This window comes from Bos javanicus, chromosome 21, assembly GCF_032452875.1.
Source record: "Bos javanicus breed banteng chromosome 21, ARS-OSU_banteng_1.0, whole genome shotgun sequence".
In the NCBI taxonomy this organism is placed as follows: domain Eukaryota; kingdom Metazoa; phylum Chordata; class Mammalia; order Artiodactyla; family Bovidae; genus Bos; species Bos javanicus.
Window position 1 is genome coordinate 26,286,119 of NC_083888.1, and position 21,912 is coordinate 26,308,030.

At 49.2% G+C, this 21,912-nt stretch overlaps 1 protein-coding gene across 7 annotated transcripts in view; it reads left to right on the top strand.

Annotated features, from left to right (window-relative positions):
* CEMIP (cell migration inducing hyaluronidase 1) overlaps positions 1-21,912 on the top strand; it is a 160,135-nt gene that overhangs the window by 76,587 nt on the left and 61,636 nt on the right. For 5 of the 7 annotated variants that reach the window (XM_061394593.1, XM_061394589.1, XM_061394591.1 and 2 more), the window contains 5 exons: positions 12,370-13,410; positions 15,587-15,696; positions 18,195-18,341; positions 18,857-18,995; positions 19,724-19,960. In XM_061394593.1, coding sequence (XP_061250577.1) covers positions 15,603-15,696; positions 18,195-18,341; positions 18,857-18,995; positions 19,724-19,960 — 617 coding nt within the window. In that variant the 5' untranslated portion in view covers positions 12,370-13,410; positions 15,587-15,602. The other 2 variants (XM_061394587.1, XM_061394588.1) reach the window with 2 other exon arrangements.

The window sequence follows — 21,912 nt, forward strand, 5'->3', positions numbered from 1 at the left end:
GGCAGCAGCTGAGGGCCCAGGGGACATGTCAGGCTTTGTGCAGTCCCTCCCCTTAAACTCCATCTTCAGTAGCATCCATCTGGCAAGAGGCCCGGGACTGACCTGCACACATGCCCGGGGTCCTGACTTCTCAGGGCAAGACTCTCAGAAGCATTCCTTCTGAAAGAGTGTCCGCTGTTTTCAGCAGATATGAATCAGTCACTGTTCTGCCCTTTCTGAGAGCACAGCTAGGAATGGAGGGTAGATTTTACAGCATGCTAACTGAAGAGCAGGGGCTCGCCTAAGCTCTTTGTGTACATTCTCTCTCTTAATTCTCTCAAAACCTCCTTTAGATGGAAGGGGCTAACAGCCTTGTGTGCTGGAAAGGAATCTTAGCCTGGAGCACTGAGCAGAGAGCATTTGAATGGGAAAGGGGAAAATGGGAAGGGGAAAAAATAATCCACAAGATACTATCATAAAATATTCTTAAGCCACTCCAAGGTTAAAAAGAAACCACAGAAATTTCCCAGAATTTCAGAGCCCCTTAGTGGATGGTAAGTCTTCCCTCATGGCTCAGACAGTAAAGAATCTGCCTGCAATTCAGGAGACCTGGGTTCAATGGTTGGGTTGAGAAGATCCTCTGGAGAAGGGAATGGCAACCCATTCCAGTATTCTTGCCTGGGAAATCTCACAGACAGAGGAACCTGGCAGGGAATAGTCCATGGGGTCGCAGAGACTCAGACACAACTGAGCAACTAATGCTTTCAGCAGTCATAAGAACTATAGATTCATGTAACAGTGTGAATGAACCCCAGAGGTGTTGGAAAAAAAGGTTCACCCAAAAGACTGCTTCTTGGATAATTCCTTTTATATGATCTTCTAGAACAGGCAAAACAAATCTGTGGTTGGGTTCTGATATTTCTCTGCTAGAGCAGTGGTTGCCTCTTGCGAAAGGGAATTAACCTGGACAAGGCACAAGAGAACTTTCTAGGGGAATGGTAACGTTCTGTACCTTAGTAGGTGCTTGGGTGATGCAGGTATATGCATTTGTCAAAACTCAGCAAACCTACACTTAAGGTTTGTGTGCTTCGTTACATATAAACTTTACCTCAAAAGATTAAAAAAATTAGATAAATATTGAGCTTTATTATTAACTAACTGCATGCTGAAGCAGTTGATGGGTAGTGTACCAGTGCTTACAATTTGCTTTGAAATTAAACTATAAAAATAAGGTTGATTTCTTGGAGTATTACTTAGCCATAAAAAGGAATGCATTTAAGTCAGTTGTAATGAGGTGGATGAGCCTAGAACCTATTATACAGAGTGAAGTAAGTCAGACAGAGAAAGATAAATATCGTATTCTAACACGTATATACAGAATCTAGAAAAATTGTACTGAAGAATTTATTTACAGGGCAGCAATGGAGACACAGACATAGAGAATAGACTTTTGAATATGGGGAGAGGGGAGGAGAGGGTGAGATGTATGGAAAGAATAACATGGAAACTTACATTACCACATGTGAAATAGATAGCCAATGGGAATTTGCTATATGGCTCAGAAAAATTAAGCAAGGGCTCTGTATCATTCTAGAGGAGTAGGATGGGGAGGTAGATGGCAGGGAGGTTCAAAAAGGAGGGGATATATGTATACCTATGGCTAATTCATGTTGAGGTTTGACAGAAAACAACAAAATTCTGTAAAGCAATTATCCTTCAATAAAAAAATAAATTAATTTTAAAAAGTAAGGCTGATTTCTAAATGGATAGAGAGATGATGAACAGATAGCTATGTGATAAGGCAAATAGAACAGTGTCTTACTAGCAGCATTTAGGTTGCGGGTATGTTGCTGTTTGCTGTGAAATTCTTTCAACGTGGCTGTGTTTGAAATTTTTCATAGTAGTGTTGGGGACATGCAATGATGTGGAGCCCTGGGGTCCCCTAGTGGTGAAGCAGAGGGGGTCCCCAGAGCTCAGAGCTTGTCCTAGAGCTCCTCCCAGCATCACCATCCACCATTTTTCCATCCTTATTCACCACTGTCACAATTCTCATGTGGGACCCAGTTCTGAATAAGCACAAAAATACACATCTCCCTGGCTCTCCCTGTACAGAAAACAAAACAAAACAAAACCAGAGGCCCAGAGAAGCCTTGCCCAAGTTCTCCCAGGACTGCTGATCTCTAGTCATTTCTCCACATCAGGTTTATCGGAGCCCATTTCCCCCCAAGATCATAGGCTTTTGTTTCCTAGCCTGGAGCGCTGAATCACACCTGTGCACAGGAATACAGGTAACCGATCCCAGGCGTGAGGAGTCAGTGACACATGGGGCAGTAAAACAAACCTGGGCTGGGACTCCGCCTGGCGTCAGCTCCCTTATGTGTATTTGAAGTCATAGGAAACCAGAGCAGTTTCTACAAATAAATAACCCAGGGAGAGACAAGCCCTCAGATCAAAGGAGGACTCTGGCCCAAACTTGAACCACAACCAAGCATGCTCCCTCGACTCCAATCTGGCGGGCAGAGAGAGGAGTGGAGAAGGCCTATCGGCTGTGCAAACATTCCCCGTCTCTGCCCTTCCTGGGTTTGTGTGAGCCTGAGAACGGGAGCTGGGAGGAAGGCTGTGCTCTCTGAACTGCGGCCAGGCCCTGCCTCAGGACATTCCAGCCTGGCTTCCAGACACAGCAGGTGCCAGCACATTGGCCTCTTGTTGTGTCCGAACCTAGGGGGCTCCCCTGTGGGCTGCACGCTAGTCTCAGGGCTCTCACATCAGCCCTCTGGGGCCCCTGGCCCTTTGTGGAAACTTTCACAGCCCACCTCCCTTGTCCTAAGTCTGGTGGCCCTGATGGACCACTAAATATTGGGCTTCCCAGGTGGCATGGTGGTGAAGAATCTGCCTGCAAAGCAAGAGATGTGGGTTCCATCCCTGGGTTGGGAAGATCCCCTAGAGGAGGGCATGGCAACCCACTCCAGGATTCTTGCCTGGAAAATCACATAGACGGAGAAGCCTGGCAGGCTATAGTCCATAGGATTACAAAGGGGTGGACACACCTAGGGACTAAACAACAACAATGAGAACCTACTGTACAGTGCAGGCAACTCTTCTCAGTGCTCTGTGGTGATTTAAATGGGAAGGAAATCCAAAAAGAAGGGGATTATGTATACGTATAGCTGATTCATGTTGCTGTACAGCAGAAACTAACACAACACTGTAAAGCAACTATACTCCAATGAAAATTAATTTTAAGAAAAGGGAAGGGGTTTCCATCAATTGTTGTTCTGCAAATAGCTGTGATTCTGGTATGCTCATGAGAGGAGATTAACTCAGGGTCTTTGTAGTCTGCCCTCCTGGCTGACTCCATCTGGGCTTTAACTGAGACCTGACGATTAGTGGAATGGAGGATAACATTCCAAGGACTGCATGCAAAGAAGTCCTGGGGCAGGAAGGAAGCTTGGCATCTTCAGAGGAAATGATGAAGTGGCCATGGGGGCAGGAATGGGGCCTGGTGTGAGAGCATGTTGATGAGGAGGCTAGGCTGTGCAGGGCTGGACGAGGAGTTTGGACTTCATCCTACATTCAATCGGAGCCATTAGAGGGTTTTACACCAAAACATGTCATGCTTTGGCACACTGGCTGGTCTGTGGGTGATGGACTGGGGTGGGGGTGGGGAGCAGGCTGCTAGGTGGTTCTTGTGGAATCCTACAGAAAAGTCCTGGACCACGGTGGTGGCAGTGACTATCTTTTTTCCTAATGTGAGTCACCCTTCCTAGGGACACACAGGTTTGGGGGGAGGGCGTGCACAATTGGAGAAAGGAAATATCTTTTCCCAGAAAACTCATTTGAAGCCTCATCTATGAACATGGACACTTTATGAGAGCAAAGAGACTTGTAAGAATCAACCTTCATCTTGCCCTCCCCTTTGGGCTCCTTAGGATTGTTTTTCCATAGCAAATGTCAGAGACACAGCTCAAGTTGGCTTAACCAAAAAGGAACTTTATTGGCTCAGGTAGCTGAGAAGTCCGGGGACAGGACTAGCTTCAGGCAGAGTTGGATCTGGGTGCTCAAGTGCTGTCTCTCTCCAGGGCTAGGTTCTGTCTGCTCTGTACAAGCTTCATTGTCAGTCAGGCTCTCCCTGCACTGAAGCCAGGATGGCTCCAGCAGTTCCAAGCTTGTCAGCCACCGTAGGATGAGAACCAGCTTTCCTAGTTCTTTGTCTCGGGTCATGTGACCACCCCTGAACCAATCACAACAGCCGGGGAGCTGAGCATGTTCATTTGCCAGGCTGGGTCACATGTCTACCTAGGGAACCAGGGTAACTGAATCGGCCCCACTTGAACCACAGGGACTGAGAGTGAGGGAAGATGTAGTTCCCTATAGGGTGGTGGTGGTTGTTGTCCAGTCACTCAGTCATCTCCAATTCTTTGTGACCCCATGGACTATAGCCCGCAAGACTCCTCTGCCCTCCACTGTCTCCCGGAGTCTGCTCAAATTCATGTCCATTGAGTCAGTGATGCTATTTAACCATCTCATTCTCTGTCACCCCCTTCTCCTCCTGCCGTCAATCTTTACCTTCACTCATGGACCTAACATTCCAGATTCCTATGCAATATTGTTTCTTTACAGCATCAGACTTTACTCTCACCCTGACACATCCACACATGAGCATTGTTTCTGCTTTGGCCCAGCCGCTTCATTCTTTCTGAAGCTATTAGCAATTGCCTTCACTCCTCCCCAGTAGTATATGGGACACCTTCTGACTTGAGGGGAACTCATCTTCTGGTGGCATATCTTTTTGCCTTATCATACTGTCCATGGGTTCTCCAGGCAAGACTGCTGGAGTGGGTTTCCATTTCCTCCTCCCGTGGACCACGTTCTGTCAGAACTCTTCACTGTGATCCATCCATCTTGGGTGGCTCCGCACAGCATGGCTCCTAGCTTCCCTGAGTTACACAAGCCCCTTTGCCACAACAAAGTTGTGATTCATGAAGGGGTCCCTATACAGCAGGCCTTTTTAAGCCAACCCCACCTGACTGGATAATTGATGAAGCGCGGAACCAGGCAGGCCCTGCTGTGACTAGAGGCATTGTCTCTGTCCTGGGTGTGTGGTTTCCTGCCATCCTCTATCTTCCCCCCTGAACTCCAGCTCCACCCAGCACCATCCCCCTGGTGGGTCCCTCTGCCTGGATTCCTTCCAGAACCCCTGCCCTGTCCCTTTCTTCAGGTGTCACCTTCTCAGTGAGAACTTCCCTAACCATCCACATAATTTAGCAGCTTCTCCCCACCTCATCTGCTTGACTTTTCTCTATGGCTCTTGACAGCATCAAACACATACAGGATGCTCTTATTTGTTCCTTATTCCTTCTCTGCTCCCACTCACCCCCAGTAGACTAAGCTCTAACCTAACCCAGGGCAGGGTCTTTTCCTGAGTGGTTTCCTCTGTAGTCCAGCGTCTAGAACCAGCATACAGGAGGCCCTCAATAAATATGTGTTGGATTCATCCAACTCCAACAGAGTCCTCTGGGCGGCACTCTGGTTCTCGCCCATCCCTCCCCTCCGTCCCAGCCAGCAGCATCCTTATAAAATACTTGTGTTCCCCTGGCTCCTCTGCTCTGCCAGTGTCCCCCACCCCCCACCCCAGCTTTCAGGATAAAGTCCAGACTCCTGAATGTCACTCTGAAGGTGCTTCAGGTCTCGCGCTCTGTTTGTTTCTGCCGTGCCTTGGTGTGGGCTGCACCCTCCCCCTTATTTAGCATGGATTTTCTGCTCTTTGAAACAAAGGTATTTGTGGGATCGAGCCAGCATGTCTCCCTGTGGAGGATGGATAGGAGGGGGCCAGCAGATATCCCAGGAGGTGGTGGTGGTGGTGGTGGGGCTGGGGCATTTTCACAGCAATCTTTCTGGAGTCTCAGACTCAAGTGGGCACATCTATGGGGCAACCGCAGGTCAGGAGAAGTGCCACACCAACTGCTGATGCTAGTATTTTAGGTTAAAAAACACAGCAGATGAAGTGTTTCTGGCTACAATCACTTATCCAGCTAGAACAGTGGCTACCACCCACTGGGAAGGTGTGGAGCCCGTGGTCTGACACAGGCAGCTCCATGTTCTGACTCTGTCCTGGGAGAGGATGCCCTTTGAGGGTCACTGGACTCTGATCAGGCTGCTCTGAGCACCACCTGACTTTCCAGCTGCCAGCCTCGGGGGTGCACAGGGTTCTGATGGCTGTACCTCGGGGCGTTTGCCCGGGACAGGGTGCAAAGGACCAAAGCCCCACAGCCAGGCAGCATCCCAGGCTCCCTGATGAGCTTTCCTTCGGCAAGGAGAGGAGCGTCAGCTGGTGGGACTACTGTGCCTTCTGTGGTTTGTGACCTGCAAAGCCAGAGTTGGAACCCAGCTCAACTTGTCCTTGATGTGGCAGTTCCTGGCTTCCCAGGTGGCTCTACTGGTAAAGAATCCACCTGCCAATGCAGGAGACAAGGGTTCAATCCTTGGGTCAGGAAGACCCCCTGGAGAAGGAAATGGCAACATATTCCAGTATTCTTGCCTGGGAAATCCATGGACTGGCAGGCAACAGTCCATGGGGTCTCAAAAGAGTCAGACACAACTTAGCGACTAAGTTACAACGACCTGTCCCCTCAAACCTACTTACATCTACTGATTATCTACTAATGTATAAGGAGATGAAAGAGGCTGAGGAGGCTGGAGTGGGCTGGTGGAATGTACCCTGTCTTTCCAGGTGGGGATTGCTTATCTGTGGCCCCATCTGATGAACTGGTAAGACCAGATAGATGCCCAGTGGCAGGGAAGGGCAATCTTGGGAGGCTCCTGGGAGACCAATCTTGTAATGGCAGAAAGCATCATGCGCCCTGCGGACTCAATGTTGGGGCCAAAGGGACAAGGTAGAGGGGGGCCCAGCTGGCCTAGCAGGGTGCTTTCTCCCCACACCTGTATGCATGGAAAGAACTGGGACACAGGACACTTGGGTTATTTTATTTATTTTTTTAATCTTTTGGCCATGTCACACGGCCTGTGGGATCTTAGTTCCCTGACCAGGGATGAAACCCATGCCCCCTGCATTGGCAGCCTGGAGTCTTAACCGCCAGACCACAAAGGAAGTCCTGGGTTATGTTTAGAGTAGGCACTGCCCTCTCCAGAGAGTTCTGGGTTTGCTGGAAGAAGCCAGCATCCTTGGCTGCAGCCTCTGGGCTCCTCAGGCAGTGGCAGAGGCAGGCTGGCCTTGGACTTGGTGAGTCTTGGGAGAAGCACCCATATCAGTAATCTGACTTCCTGTCTTCCTCCATGATCATAGGGCAGAAAACCAGTTTTAACCAACAAGGACCTATTGTCAAGCACAGGGAACTCTGCTCAATGTCGTATGGCAGCCTGGGTGAGAGGGGAGTTTGGGGGAGAATGGATACATGTATATGTATGGCTGAGTCCCTTTGCTGTTCACCTAAAACTATCACAACATTGTTAATCAGCTATGCATGTCGCTTCAGTCATGTCTGATTCTTTGCAGCCCCATATACTGTTGCCTACCAGGCTCCTCTGTCCATGGGATTCTTCAGGCAAGAATAATGAAGTGGGTTGCCATGCCCTCCTCCAGAGGATCTTCCTAAACCAGGGACTGAACCTGTGTCTCTCAAGTCTCCTGCATTGGCAGGCGAGTTCTTTCACCACTAGCACCACCTGGGAAGACCTTAATCAGCTATACTCCAATACAAAATTTAAAAGTTTAAAAAAAAGAAAACCAGTTTTAAGAGGGAAGTTACTCTTTTTTTCCTCAATTGAGGGCAAGCCTTAAAAGGATGTTTTGAAAAAGAGTTATAATTTAAAAACATATTGGCTTGTTCAGTGCCTCCAGTTTCTGCTTCAGCACTCCCACCTGTTTTTTCAGAGAGCATTGGACACAGAGCCCAAAGTCACAGAGCAGGCAAACCTCCAAGTGGGTTGTTCCTCCAGCAATCTCTGGGCAAACCCATTTGTTCATTGTCCACATCCAGTGGGCAGCCACTGTGTGCCAGGGTGTAGGAAAGAAAAATGGGTTTATGTAGTGGCCACCTTTCAGGAGCTTGTAGCCCAGTGTGGAAGACATCGAGGTGCTCCAAAGATAGAATGAGAGAATTTGAAGAAAGGTTTGATCAGTAAGCTGTGGATGAAGAGGAAGAAGCAATTGCTGTAGACTTTAGGGCCAGGGGCAAATTCCTCAGGGGAGGTAGACAGGGAATCTTAAAACAAACTGCCAATCTCCAAAGGTCAAGTGTGGCATCTGGAAGCATGGTGGTAGAGAAAAAACATTTTAGTCAAGGAGTTAACAGAGCATGCGCGAGTCCATCCGGGGTCAGCAGGAAGTTGGTGTAACAGTCTGGGACCAAGAACAAGTCTGCTTTCTTCTTTTGTGTGTGTGTTGTTTTAATATTTATTTGGCTGTGCCAGGTCTTAGTTGCAGCATGCAGAATCTTCAGTTGCAGCACGTGAACTCTGAGTTGTGGCATGTGGGATCTAGTTCCCGGACCAGGGATCCAACCCAGGCTCCCTGCATTGGGAGTGGGGAAACTTAGCCACTGGACCGCCAGGGGAGTCCCGCACAGATCTGCTTTGAGTACTATTTCCTTCTCCCCATTTGCCACCTTCCCAACAGACCCCCTCACCCCACAGATGTTGTGTCTTGATCCATGGAATCTTTCAGAAGAGTGGTAATTTAATAGTGGGGAGTGTCAATAAGTCATCTTTTATTTATTTATTTTTGTCTCCCTCCTCTTCCCTTTTGGGAGCTCTGTTTTGCTTGAATCTGAGTCATAAGCCAAGCCCTTGTGAAATAAAACATGAACCAAACAACCAACCCAAAGGACTAGGTCTCAGAGGGGGCAGCCATCTCCCCTACCTGGCCAAAAATCTTAAAAAAAAAATTATTTGGCTGCGCTGGGTCTTAGTTGGCACTCAGGGTCTTAAGTTGTGACATGAGAACTCTTAGTTGCATGTGTGGGATCTTAATTCCCCAACCAAGGACTAAACCCGTGCCCCCTGCACTGGAAGGCGGATTCTTAATCACTCTACTAACAGGGAAGTCCCTCGTACTTTTTCTAATAAGAAAGCTATTTCAGGACCCAAGGCCTGCTATGTCTGCCACACTTCACATTGTCCAGGCAGAACTTTTGCCCAGAGCCCAGGGTGGGGTGTCCACTAGGTCATATTTGTACTTTTCCCCCAGCTCCATAAACACGTCACTCCACTGGGCATGAGTTTCCTATGTAAAGTCCTCTGTGTTGAGCTTTTGAGAAAGCATTTTTGTGTAGCGGTACCTCTCAGGGAATGGCATAGCACTACCCATCTGTCAGTGAAAGAGGTAAAAATCCCATTTTAAGTCAGGCCAATGACTGGCTGCATCAGGCATTGAAGGGAAACCAGACAGGGATGATGGTGATAAACTGCCATATGGCAGCTTCCAGTCCAGCAGACCACTCACTTTCCCTGTATCTCTTCATCCGTCTAGTACCCTTGAAAGGAAGCTGCAAGGATTCCCCCATTTTACAGCTGAGGAAATGGAGGCTTGATGGTTAAATGAATGGTGAAGTTCACCCACAGCTCCTAAATGGGAGATCTGAGGCTTAAATTTGGATCTTGTCACATGCGTGCTTAGCCAAGGCATTCTCAAGCATTCCTGAGGTTGACACTTAACTGGTGGTTGACAAGTGTCTCTGGACTGAGTTGATTCTCTGAACTGGTGGTTCTTGAGCAACATCAGAATCCCTGGAGGGCTTGTTAAAACACAGATGGCTGGCCCACCCCTGGAGTTTGAATCAGTCGGTCAGTAGGTCTGCAGTGGGGCTGAGAATCTGAGGTTCTGAAAGGTGGAGTCAAGAATGCCACCGTAAAAACTGTTGCTCTGAACCGTCTCAAAGCTCACTCTAGTTTAATCTTCTAAACCACTCTGAGTATCGAGGCTCTAAATTGGAAGTTTCTACAATGATGGAAATGTTGTAGATCCATGCGCCCAACATGGTTGCTGTTGTTTGTTTAGTAGCTAAGTTGTGTCTGACTCTCTTTGTGACCTCATGGACTGTAGCCTGCCAGGCTCCTCTGTCTATGGGATTCTTCAGGCAAGAATCCTGGAGTGGCATTTGCTCCTCCAGGGGATCTTCCTGACCCAGGGATCAAACCCCCATATCCTGCCTCTCCTGCAGTAGCTGGCAGACTCTTTACCTCTCGGTAGCCACTAGCTACCAGTTGTGATCAAACTCTTAAAAGTGCCTAGCCTGACCGAGGAACTGAGTCTTAACTGTATCTGATTTTAATTTAAATGTCCATAGCCACACATGACTTGTGGCTAGTGTATTGGACAGCCTAGCTCTAAACCAAAGGGCAAGTTAGATATGTCAATATGGCTCAGTTGTTTACTCCAGTGTTTAACCTCCAATAAGTCATCGAGGAACTCTTCATTAGGGAACATCTGGTTTGCAGAAGAGTCAGGCTCATCATTTAGACTGTGATGCTTGATGCAGAGGGTAATGGGACCTCAAGATCCCTGTGGGAGCAGGGATCTCACTTCCTTTTCCACCAGGACCAGTGCAGCACCCACTTGTGGGGTGCATAGACCATGTGTGTTACATGAACAGGAGGGGAGACTGGTTACAGACCTGCCTTCCTACCTGCTGTGATGGTGGAAGGCTTTGACGCTACCAGCCCCGGTGGCCGATTTGGTGATGAGATGAGAGGACCCAGCAGGATTTGTTCAGATATTCTTGGGGGTGGGAGTGATCTGTGATAGTGAAGTTCTCTCATCACATGAAACTGTCCTCCTTGGCTCTGCAGGTGGCTCCCCACTGGGGATTTCCCCTCTCAGAGGAGGTATTTTGTTTGGGGAAGATAATTTTAAGACTTTATGGAAGTATAAAGGGTTCCTGATGTTTACTATCCAAACTGTGACTGAAAGCAATGCCCCAGTTGAAACAGGGGCTGAAACAGAAATGGGCCCAGTCTTACCTCTCCCTGTCTACCCAAACAAGCAGGGTGGCCGGGAGGGTGGTGTGTGCCCCATAATTTGGAGTCAGATGGCAATTCTCTGATCCATTTACTGCTCCTGATTATAAGCAACAATCTTCTGCACTGTGGGTCTCAGTTTACTCATCTGTAAAATGGGAGGGTGGGACTGCACAAGATCCTTGCTACTCAAAGCATGGCCCACAGCCCAACAGCAGAGGCAGCCTCACTTGGGAGCTGGTTGGAAATGCAGAATCAGATCCCACCCCAGACCCACGGAATGAGAATCGGCATTTTAACAAATTCTCCACATGGTTAGGTGCACGGCCAAGGGCTGACTGGAAAGGGTCTCTAATCCCATCAGCTCCTACATTCTGTGAGCCTGATGCTAACTGGCAAGTCGCTTGGTGGTGGTGGTAGTTTAGATGCTAAGTCATGTATGACTCTTTGCAACCCCCGTGGACTGTAGCCCACCAGGCTTCTCTGTCCATGGGATTCTCCAGGCAAGAATGCTGGAGAGGGTTACCATTTCCTTCTCTAGGGGATCTTCCTAGCCCAGGGATCAAACCCAGTCTCCTGCATTGCAGGCAGATTGTTTACCACCAGGGAAACCCACCTGGTTATGGGTAGTATTATTGTTTCCATTTTAAAAATGAGACAGCTAAGGCCCAGAGAGGTTGAATGACTTGTCTAAGGTCACGTGGCTGTTGAGAGCTGGAACTCAGACCAGGTTCTCAGAGTTCATCTCCCAGGCTTTCTCCCTTGGTAGCAAGCATCCTTCATACCAGCAGTTCCCACAACTTGCGTACTGACCATAGGTCAGGCCCAGAGCTTTATCATCTTCTATAGAGCCTCTCGTTTGATCCTCAAGCGAGGATCAAAAGGACCTTGGAGTTTAAGAGGCATTATTTCAGTTTTATGGGTTAAAAAAAGCAAGGCCTGAGTGGTCAAATGGTTTTCCTAATGTTGAGCTGCATGGCTGGCCTGGAGGCCTCTGGGGCCTGTGCTCCAGGTCCCCACAGTGTCCTGCTGCTCTGAGCTGAGCCTAGGTTTGCGGAAAATGAGACTTGCCTTGGTGCAGGTGTGACAGAGTGATGGCTGTCCCACTGCCCAAAGCAGCTTCCAGGTCCCCCTGCAGCCCTACCGCACCTCCCCACACACACTCTCTCCTGCTCCCTACCCCCCACCCCTCAGCGCTTACACTGAGCCTACCCCACCTCCTTCTCCTCCCTCTCTTCGTGGTAATCCCTGAAGAGAGTTTGGCTTCTGCAGGCTGCAGGCTCTGCAGGCAGCAAGAGCCCGCCTCCCCCTGGGGGCGGGGATGCTGTGGGGCGTGGACCTGCTAATGCTGCTCCTCTCGGGGTTTAGGGGCCTCTGTGGAGGCTCGAATAACCCCGTGCTCCTCTTCTCCTTCAGGTGATGGCTTCTACTACCCCAGGGCAGCTGGAGGAAGAGCAGAGCCCCCGCCCCGGCTGTGTGATGGCAGCGAGGAGAGGCAGAGACAGCCAGGGGCAGGCGACGCCCTGCCCCTCCGCGTTCCTAGGAGGCCAGGCAGACACTCGGAGCTACAGCTGGATAAAGTGGGGGTGCCAAGCTTCTGGAAAACTTTAGCTTGTTATTGTGAAGCCTTGTGAAGCAGAGTGTCCTGGAGTTCCAGTCTTTCCTCCTGCACACTACTCTACCTGAGGGGCTCACCATGCCCTGCAAGGAAGTGGCCAGCTCACGACCAGCAGGAACCAGCCAGGCTCCAGCCAGCAGCTCCCCAAGGAAGCTTCTAGCATTGTTAGCCAACTTGCGTGCTTCCCAGGCCTTCCGCGGCTGGGCACCGTTTCCAGACCATATCTTGCCAGCTGGAGAAGCCGAGTCCAGCTCCCGCTGCCAGAGAGCTTTCAGTGGCCAAGTGGAAAAGCTGTTCTCCTCCCCTGGGGAAGAAGTCCCAAGTGAAATTTGAGAACCTTTGGGATGCATATCAACAGGACCTTTCTCCATGTTTCTGTGCTCAGGGCCCTGGGAGCCACTCAGGGGGCACAAAAGCCTGGAGGACCACCCCACCCCTCCCCAGGCAATGTGGGGTCACGAGCTCTTTGAGGCAGGGGGGTGCAGTTCTCTCTGCCTCCAGTGCCTCAGACACAGCAGATCTGTTTCATGTTAGGAGAAAGATTTTGAGCATTATCCTGCCAGGTGGAATTGTTTTTACATCCATCCTGAAACTGACGATTTTTGTCTCTGAAATGACCTAGGCTGTAATCAGAAGGTGTCAGGGCCACAAGTCCCTGTATCCCAACCTTCCACTCTGCATATGGGGAGTCGAGGCCCAGAGAAGCACATGCCTGGGTGAGGGTCACCCAGCAGTTAAGGTTGGAGGAGTGCCCACACCCAGAGTGCCTCCCATCCCCCAGGCACCGCCCTGCTCAGTGCCGGCCACATTCGTCTCCTAGCTCATGGCCCGAAGTACAGGTTCGTGAAGCCCCAGGATGGCTTGGGGCTTCTTAGCAGCAAAGAACAAGTCAGTTTTGGTTTTGCTGAACAGATGGAGGCTCGAGAGCTGGGGCCTGGCTTTCCCTGAGGACCACAAGACACTCCTGTCCCCAGCGTCCCCTTCTTTCTCTTACAAAGAGCGTGAAAACAGACACTCCTCTTCTGGGGACCATGGGGAGAAAGGCACTGTTCGATGCCCCACTCCAGCGGCTCTGTTGAGGCGACTAGAATGGGTCTTGTTGTTCTCTCCAGGTCAGGCCAGGGCCAGGCAGGGTGCCTGCCAGGAGGACACCGTGGACATTGATGCTGAGAGCATTGTGCCTCCCTCCCCAGCCTCCCCAGCGCACCTGTGCGGGAGGGACCAGGCACAAGGCCAGGGCGTTCTGTTTCAGACCCTCCTGCCTACTCCGACTCACTGAACTCACACAAAGCACTTCACCTGGAGCTGGGAGGTCAGGGATGATCAGATTTATCCCTGAGCTGGTTCAGAGGCAGGAGCCTGTGTGGCATGAGAGACATCTGGCCCATTCCTCCGTGTGGGAGAATATCTGTTTGTTTTCAGGCTCCGGGGAGGATCTGAGGACATGGGCAGGGGAGCTGGAGCAGGCTGCTCTCCCAGCCTCGTTTACATACTCTAGTGTGCAACAGAGTACTTGAGGACAGAGATCTTTCTCCAAGAGTGTTATATTCTGAAAGGAACATCAGGCATCTTTTTTTTTTTTTTTTAAGTTCCTCTCTTGAGGATTACCTAGACAAATTCCCATAGTCAGCTTCTGTCTGAGTAAAAGGAAAAAAAAAAAAAAGTGGCTTTCATAAAATAAAAATGAAATAAAATTCATTTAATTCTGTCACACAGAAAAATAAATCCAGAGTCTAGGGCTGTGTCAATTCTCCATGGGGTCAGAGCCTAGTTTCTTACTCTCTGCTTTACCATCTTCAGCACATGGCTCCAACTACCTACGTGGCCAAAGATAGCTGCTAAAGATCCAGCCATCATATCCATATTCCAGCCAGCAGGAATGGGGGGAGGGGCATGGAGAAAGGCTTCCCACCTTCTGTGAGGACATATCCTGGAATTCACACACTGTACTTTTGCCATATTGGCTAAAACAATTCCAGAGACTGAAGAAGGTAGCCTTTATTCCAGGGGGCTGTGTGCCCAGACAAAACACAGGGGTTCTTTTCCAGGGAAAATGGACATTAGGGGACAATTAACTATCTCTGCCCTGCCTTCCTCTTGGATGGGTAATATTAAAAGGGTTTATAATACACAGGCATCCTATTTAAGATCTCAATATTATCATCAAGACTTGTTTTAGAAGCACAGACTAACATTCAGTCAGTTCAGTTCAGTCCCTCAGTCATGTCCAACTCTTTGTGACCCCATGGACTTCAGCATGCCAGGCTTCCCAGGCATCCTCCATCACCAACTCCCAGAGTTTACTCAAACTCACGTCCCTTGAGTCGGTGATGCCATCCAACCATCTCATCCTCTGCTGTCCCCTTCTCCTCCTGCCTTCAATCTTTCCCAGTGTCAGGGTCTTTTCCATTGAGTCAGTTCTTTACATCAGGTGGCCAAAATATTGGGATTTCAGCTTCAGCATCAGTCCTTCCAATGAATATTTAGGACTGATTACCTTTAGGATGAACTGGTTGGATCTCCTTGTGGTCCAAGGGACTCTCAACATTAGAAATCAGCTAGTCCACAGCCTCATTTTTCAGATTAGGAAACTGAAGCCCAGAGAGGTTAATCAAATCAGCTGCGATCACACAGGAAGTTAATGGCATATATTTTCTAGCATATGTTCAGTGGGAGTGTTTTTTGGTTTTCTCTGTTTTTTAACTTAAGAAGAAGAAAAACCAAAGCTTTATTCTGGAGGGTAGCGAGCTCAAGCACCAAGGATGAAATTCCATCCGTCACTGGGTCTCTGAGCTGCAGGACACAGGCAGGAAGTTGATAACGGGGCTGGCATGCCCCAATCTGCCCAATCCTGAGTCATGGCAGCTGAGGACTCCGCACTGGCCGGCTGGAGGGTGCCCATGCTGGCATGGCCTCTGTGTGTGCATGTGCCCTGTGTGTCTCTGTGTGTGTCTGCCCCACACTGACTCCAGCCTGGTAAGCTTGCAGGTCTGACTCGGTGTGCTTCTGTTTCAGGGAGCACCCTGCTAGGATGGGAGCTGCTCACAGGCCGGACGTCTCCTTTAGGGTGATGCTAACCATCGGCTGGTTCATCCTGGCCCACTTTCCTGGTACTGCATCCACAGGTAAGCCACTGCACAGTATCTGGGCCTCTGCCTGTCAACAAAGAAGGTGTAGCCACTTCTGGAAGCAAGGGGCCGGGGGCCAGGAGCAGGAGCCTTGGGGCAAGGGCAGGGCCTCAGGGTTCTGGCCTAACCCTGCTAACTCAATGACCCTGGGCAGGTCTTATCCTGTGCTTTGGTTGCATCAGGCAGCCTTTGGGGTTTCAAATTCAGTGTCTACAGGTGCCAGGCACGTGATGCAATGCAGTGAAGCTGGCCAGGTAGAGATGTGGTCACCTGTAAAATGCAGGCCCCTCTTAAGGAACTCACCCTTCTCAGTCCTGGCCAATGGTCCCCACATGGGAAAAGGGGGGCACCTTCTTCAGGATCTATTGAATTTTTAAGAGAAGCCAGAAATATAGACTTTTGTATAAAAGCTCTCTACTTGTTAAAGGATGGCAACCAATTGAAATTTTATCAAACACTCAGGGTGGGGTGGAAGAGACAAAAAACACACAGCTGCCAGCCAGCCTGCCGTCTGGGAGCCACCTGACCTTCATGTTCCCTTCCTGATTTGTCATAAGATCTGGTCCATTAAGATACAGTGCATAAGATCATGGGCTTCCCTGGTAGTTCAAACAGTAAAGAATCTGCCTGTGATGCAGGAGACCCAGGTTCGATCCCTGGGTCGGTAAGATCTCCTGGAGAAGGGAATGGCAACCCATTCCAGCATTCTTGCCTGGAGAATCCCATGGACAGAGGAGCCTGGTGGGCCACATTCCATGGGGTGGCAGAGTCTGACGAGACTGAAGTGACTTAGCATGCACACACACCTTCCCGCTCCTCCATCCCCTCCCCAGTTATTTAAAAATCTACTGTTTCAGGCTCACAACTTAATCCCTAGTGAGAGAAAGAGAAGAGTACATTGAGGCTTGTTCACTGAGCAGGCATTCTCATCTTGTTTTGCCCATGGCCTCTTCTGATCGCTTTCCCTCTGGGCTTTCCCCTGCTGTCCAGGGAGAGTCCCCTGTTTCTGAGACAGTCTTCTCTGTTCACCGTACATGGTACCCCACTGGGGTATAGATCCTTCTGAGCAGTAGAAGGAGGGACTCCTTCCAGTGCTTCTATTTGCAGTGTAACACCCACCACAGGTGCTTTGAGTTCAGTTAAACATTCAGACTCATGAGGCTACCACAGGCCGTGCTTATGCCTGTGTGCTCACTTGCTTCAGTCGAGTCCGACTCTTTGTGACTTTATGGACTGTAGCCTGCTAGGCTCCTCTGTCCATGGGATTCTTCAAGCAAGAATACTGGAGTGAGTTGCCATGCCCTTCCTCCAGGGGATCTTCTGAACCCAGAGGTTGAATGCATGTCTCCTGCATTGCAAGCAGATTCTTTACTGCTGAGCCACCAGGGAATCCTGCAGGCCATGCTGAGCATCAGGCTAACTTTGAAGGGTTTAGGACAGAAACACTACCTGCCATTGGTGTTTCATCAGGCACTCCTCTTTCATCAGAGTGGTCTTAGTAACATCCCACAAGCCTCCCAGAAGTTATCTTCTTTGGTTTCCCAGGTAACAGCTCCTTAGGTGAGAGGAAACAGAGTCATCATTGGACAGGTATGGAATCGCCCCACCAGAGCCAGTATCTCTTACAGCAACTGCACAGATGTAACTTTCAGGGTTGCCGTGTGGGATGTGCCCAGTCATCAGAGTCCCTGCACTCAGGGAAGCCCATAGTAAGACATCTCCAGCAGGATCGTTATAAATATAACGACTGTGTGTGCACAGTCACTCAGTCATGACTCTTCATAGTCCCCTTGACTAGCCTGCCAGGCTCTTCTGTCCATGGGATTCTCCAGGCAAGAAGACTGAATTGGGTTGTCATTTTCTTCTCCAAGTGATCTTCCCAACCCAGAGACTGAACATGCATTTCTTGTATCTCTTGCATTGGCAGGCAGATTCTTTACCATCGTACCTCATAGTTCCTGGTTTAAATACCACTGACTAATCGGGTCACTTTTGTTATAATTAATGTTGCTTAGTAGCACTGTTTATAGAATACCATCTTTCTCAGGTTTCCAGGGAAACAGGGAGAGCAAATTAACTAAAAGTCAAATTCTCATGCAGAAGGGGAAAGGGCTTTGCCAACTTTTCAAACATTCTTTCCAGGGGAAAGGATGCCTTGGAATACAAGTAATCTAGGTATATCACTGTCTAACTTTAGATCCTGTAATATCTTGAGGAGTCATCTGGTCTGCCCTTCATTTGATAAAGGGGAAAACTGAGCCCAGAAGAAGGAAGTTCACAGAAAATGCATGATGAACTAATGAAGAGCATGGGCTAAATCCCAGGGCTCCTATGTCAGGGGTTCTCTTTTCTCTCTAATGCCCTGCTTTGAGCTCTAGTAGGGAGGAAGCCAGAGCCATGAAAGTGCATGATAGCTCCTCCCACCCCATGATCTGTGCCACCCTTGCTGGGGAGGTTGGTGGATGGTGGCAGTGACACCTCTCTGTACTTGGCAGGGTCAGCTGAGTGCCCTGATCAGTGGCCTGAGTTGCAACCCTGGAATCCTGGCCATGATCCAGCCCACTATGTGTATATAGGCCAGGGCAGAGCACTGTTGCTCACCTCTTCTGCCACAGTCTACTCCATCCGCATCTCAGATGGAGGTAAGTCAAAATCTCCTTCCCCCAGTACTTCCCGTCCCATCTCTCTGGTCTGCTGCCTCTGAGCCCAGCAGATAGATGCAGGTTGCCATAACTTTAGATGGACAAAACAAATGTCACATGCTTAGAGCTCAGGTCAGAGCATCTGGTTGTTGGAGATAACTATCAACTCCGAGCACTTAAGGAATGCCTTGTCAGAGTCCAATCTTAATGAAAGAAGCATTTATAGAGGAAACTCCTTACTGGTGCTCTGAGCTGTTCTGCTTATCTGACTTTCAGATGCTTACTCATTGAAGGCAGAGCACACAGTGAAGGCAGCAGACCAAGCAGGCAATATTTACCCATGGCAAGACAGAGGAAAGTTAACATCATAAGCAAAGCAAACACAGAAGTACATGAAGGAGGGCTTCTTGCCTGCCTGGAGGAGATGGGGGCTCAGGAGGTCTGCCCGTCTCTCTGCTAGAATCTCATCACTAACACTTGTGTTCTTCAACCTCACTCCATTCCTACCTCTTCAGGAAAGCTAGTCATTAAAGACCAAGATGAGGCCATTGTTCTGCGTACCCGGCACATCCTGATTGACAGCGGAGGAGAGCTGCATGCTGGGAGTGCCCTCTGCCCTTTCCAGGGCAATTTCAGCATCGTTTTGTATGGAAGGTGGGTAGACATCCCGATGCTACTGTGGGTAACATGCCACCCTTGGATCTGATGCGGGGGAGATTGTCCATAGAAGAGAGGAAGGTGAGACAGCAAGCCTTTAGTGCAAGAAAGGAATTGTCATTACATCTTGCCAGATCACAATCACGAGCAAGACAGACACTAGCAATTTGGGTGAGTTGTAGAGGTACACGAGGTATTTTATTTACTGTGGTCAGGTCTGGACTTAAGTTACAGAAACCCCTGCCAGCCTTTCAGCTGCTTTCTAATCATGTCATGGCTCAGGGAGTCTCTGTGAATGTTTATTAATAGGCTCTGATGGACAAGATAAAGAAAAATTCCAGGCAGCATTTGCCTCTGGCTGTGCTCCATCACCAAGCAATTGAGAGTTCTCAGAAGTAGTAGCCAAGAATACACAGGGTATGCAGTAGTTGTCCAGGTGATTCCACATCTGATATGGACCAAAATATAATGCACTTAGACCTGGAAAGAAGTGCCAACATGTTGACTGTTGATGAGTATTTCTGCTTGGCCTGTTGGACTCATTTTTTTCTGGCTTGAGACTATCTTGGTTGCTCGTGCTATGTCTACTGATTTTGGGCGGTCACCAGGTGTAATTGGTTCTACGGTGGCCACAGTGGGAGTCAGCAGCAGTGCCATCCCCTCTGGGCTCAGCAGCCACTAAACAGAGATGTTGGCCAACCACAGAGAGCCGTTTTCTCTCATAGGGCTGATGATGGCATTCAGCTAGACCCCTACTTTGGCCTCAAATACATTGGTGTCGACAGAGGAGGTACCCTTGAGTTGCATGGACAGAAGAAGCTCTCTTGGACATTTCTGAACAAGACTCTTCACCCGGGTGGCCTGGAAGAGGGAGGCTATTTTTTTGAAAGGAGCTGGGGTCACCGTGGAGTTATTGTCCATGTCATCGACCCCAAATCAGGAACAGTCATCCATTCTGACAGGTAAGGTTTGCCTTCACATCAACACATTCATTCATTCAACACACACTTACTGGACGTGTGTCCTAGCCAGAGGCCACTCAGGGTGCTGAGCTGTGAGCAAAACAGAAATCCTTGATCTCAAGGAGTTAGGTCTCTCCTTCCCGGGGCATCTTCCTTGTGAAGCTGAATTGAACAGGAACAGGCACATTCACACACACGTATGCACACGTACACACAGCATAGTTTCAGGCTGGGATCATTGGTAATTAGGGGGAAGACATAGGTGGTGCAGAGTAACTCAGGAAGGTCATCTTACATCACGTGGTCAGGGAGCCAGGTGTAAACAAGAGACATTTGAGCTGAGGACTTTGGGGTGAGGCTGAGTCAGGGAATGATTGTTCAAGACTGAGAGCAGCAAGTGCAAAGGGCCAGGGCTGAGAAAGTGTGTGATGTTCTCATAGGACGGAAGGGCCAGCAGAGAGATGGGAGGGCAGAGAGTGGTGGAAACGACATGCAATGATGTCAGAGTTTCAGGCAGAGGCAGGTGTGCGGCCTGGGAGGCCCAGTGAGGAGGTGGGTTTTATTCTTAGTAGAATGCAAAGCCACCAAAATACTTTAAGAAAAAAGTGATCTGATTTAGCCATAACTATGGAGAAGGAACTCACTCCAGGATTCTTGCCTAGAGAATCCCATGGACAGAGGAGCCTGGCAGGCTATAGTCCATGGGGTTGTAAGAGACGGACACAACTTAGCGACTAAACCGCCACATTTACATTATCCCCTTCCTCTTGAGCCTCCCTTCTGCCTCCCCCATCCCACCACTCTAGGTCATCACAGAGCACCACACTGACCCCCTGTGCTATGCAGCAGCTTCCCACTAGCTCTCTGTTTTACATATGGGAGTATATATATGTCAGTGCTACTCCTTCAATTTGTCCCACCCTCTCCTTCCCCATTCTCTACATCTGCATCTCTATTCCTGCCCTGCAAATAAGCTCATCAGTACCATTCTTCTAGATTCCTTATATATACATTAACATAAACTTATGGCTGATTTGCATTTTTGTACAGCAGAAATGAACACAACTTTGTAAAGCAATTATCCACCAATTAAAAATTTGCAAAATTAAATAAATAAAAAAGAAGTAAAAAATAAAGAAGAATACCTTCTAATTGAAAGAATTGGCTGCTCTGTACAGAGTGGATTGTTTGCAGAGAGCTAAAGTAAAGTTCAGGACTTCCCTGGTGTCTCAGGGGTAAAGAATCTGCCTGCCGATGCAGGTGACACGTGTTTGATTCCTAGTCTGGGAAGATTCCACATGCCACAGAGCAACCAAGCCCTTGCACCACAGCTATTGAGTCTTGCTCTAGAGCCCGGGAGCTGCAACAACTGAGCCCATGTGCTGCAACTACTGAAGCCCGAGTGCCCTAGAGCCTGTGCTCAACAACAAGAGAAGCCCCTGCAACGAGAAGCCGTGCACTGCAATGAAGAGTAGCCCCCTGCGACCTGCAACTAGCAAAAAGCACACGCAGTAAGGTAGACCCAGCACAGCCAAAAATAAATACATAAAATTATATTTTTAAAAAGTAAAGCTAGCAGAGGTGGTTCAGAGGCTTCCACATGGTCTGGGCAAAAGATGTCGCTGGCAAGGATTCAGGTAGAAGCAGCGGCGATAGAAGTGGATGGACTGGAGAGAGGAGGCAGAAACTGCAAGTCTCTTCTCCCTGTCCTCTCTCCGGGCTTGGGTATGAGCTGGTAGACTCTGCAGAGGCTAGATCTGACCAGTAAGCTCCCAGGGCTTCTTGTCCAGACCCTGCAGAGGCCAGTCCAGGCCACTTGGAGAGAAAGAGACATGAAGAAGGGCACAGCTGGAGTGGGCAAGCAGACACAGCTGTTCTGGTGCTGCTGGAGGATGGGGATATTGAATTCCTCAAAAACAGGGCAGGAGCCATGAGCGTCCACAGGAAGGCAG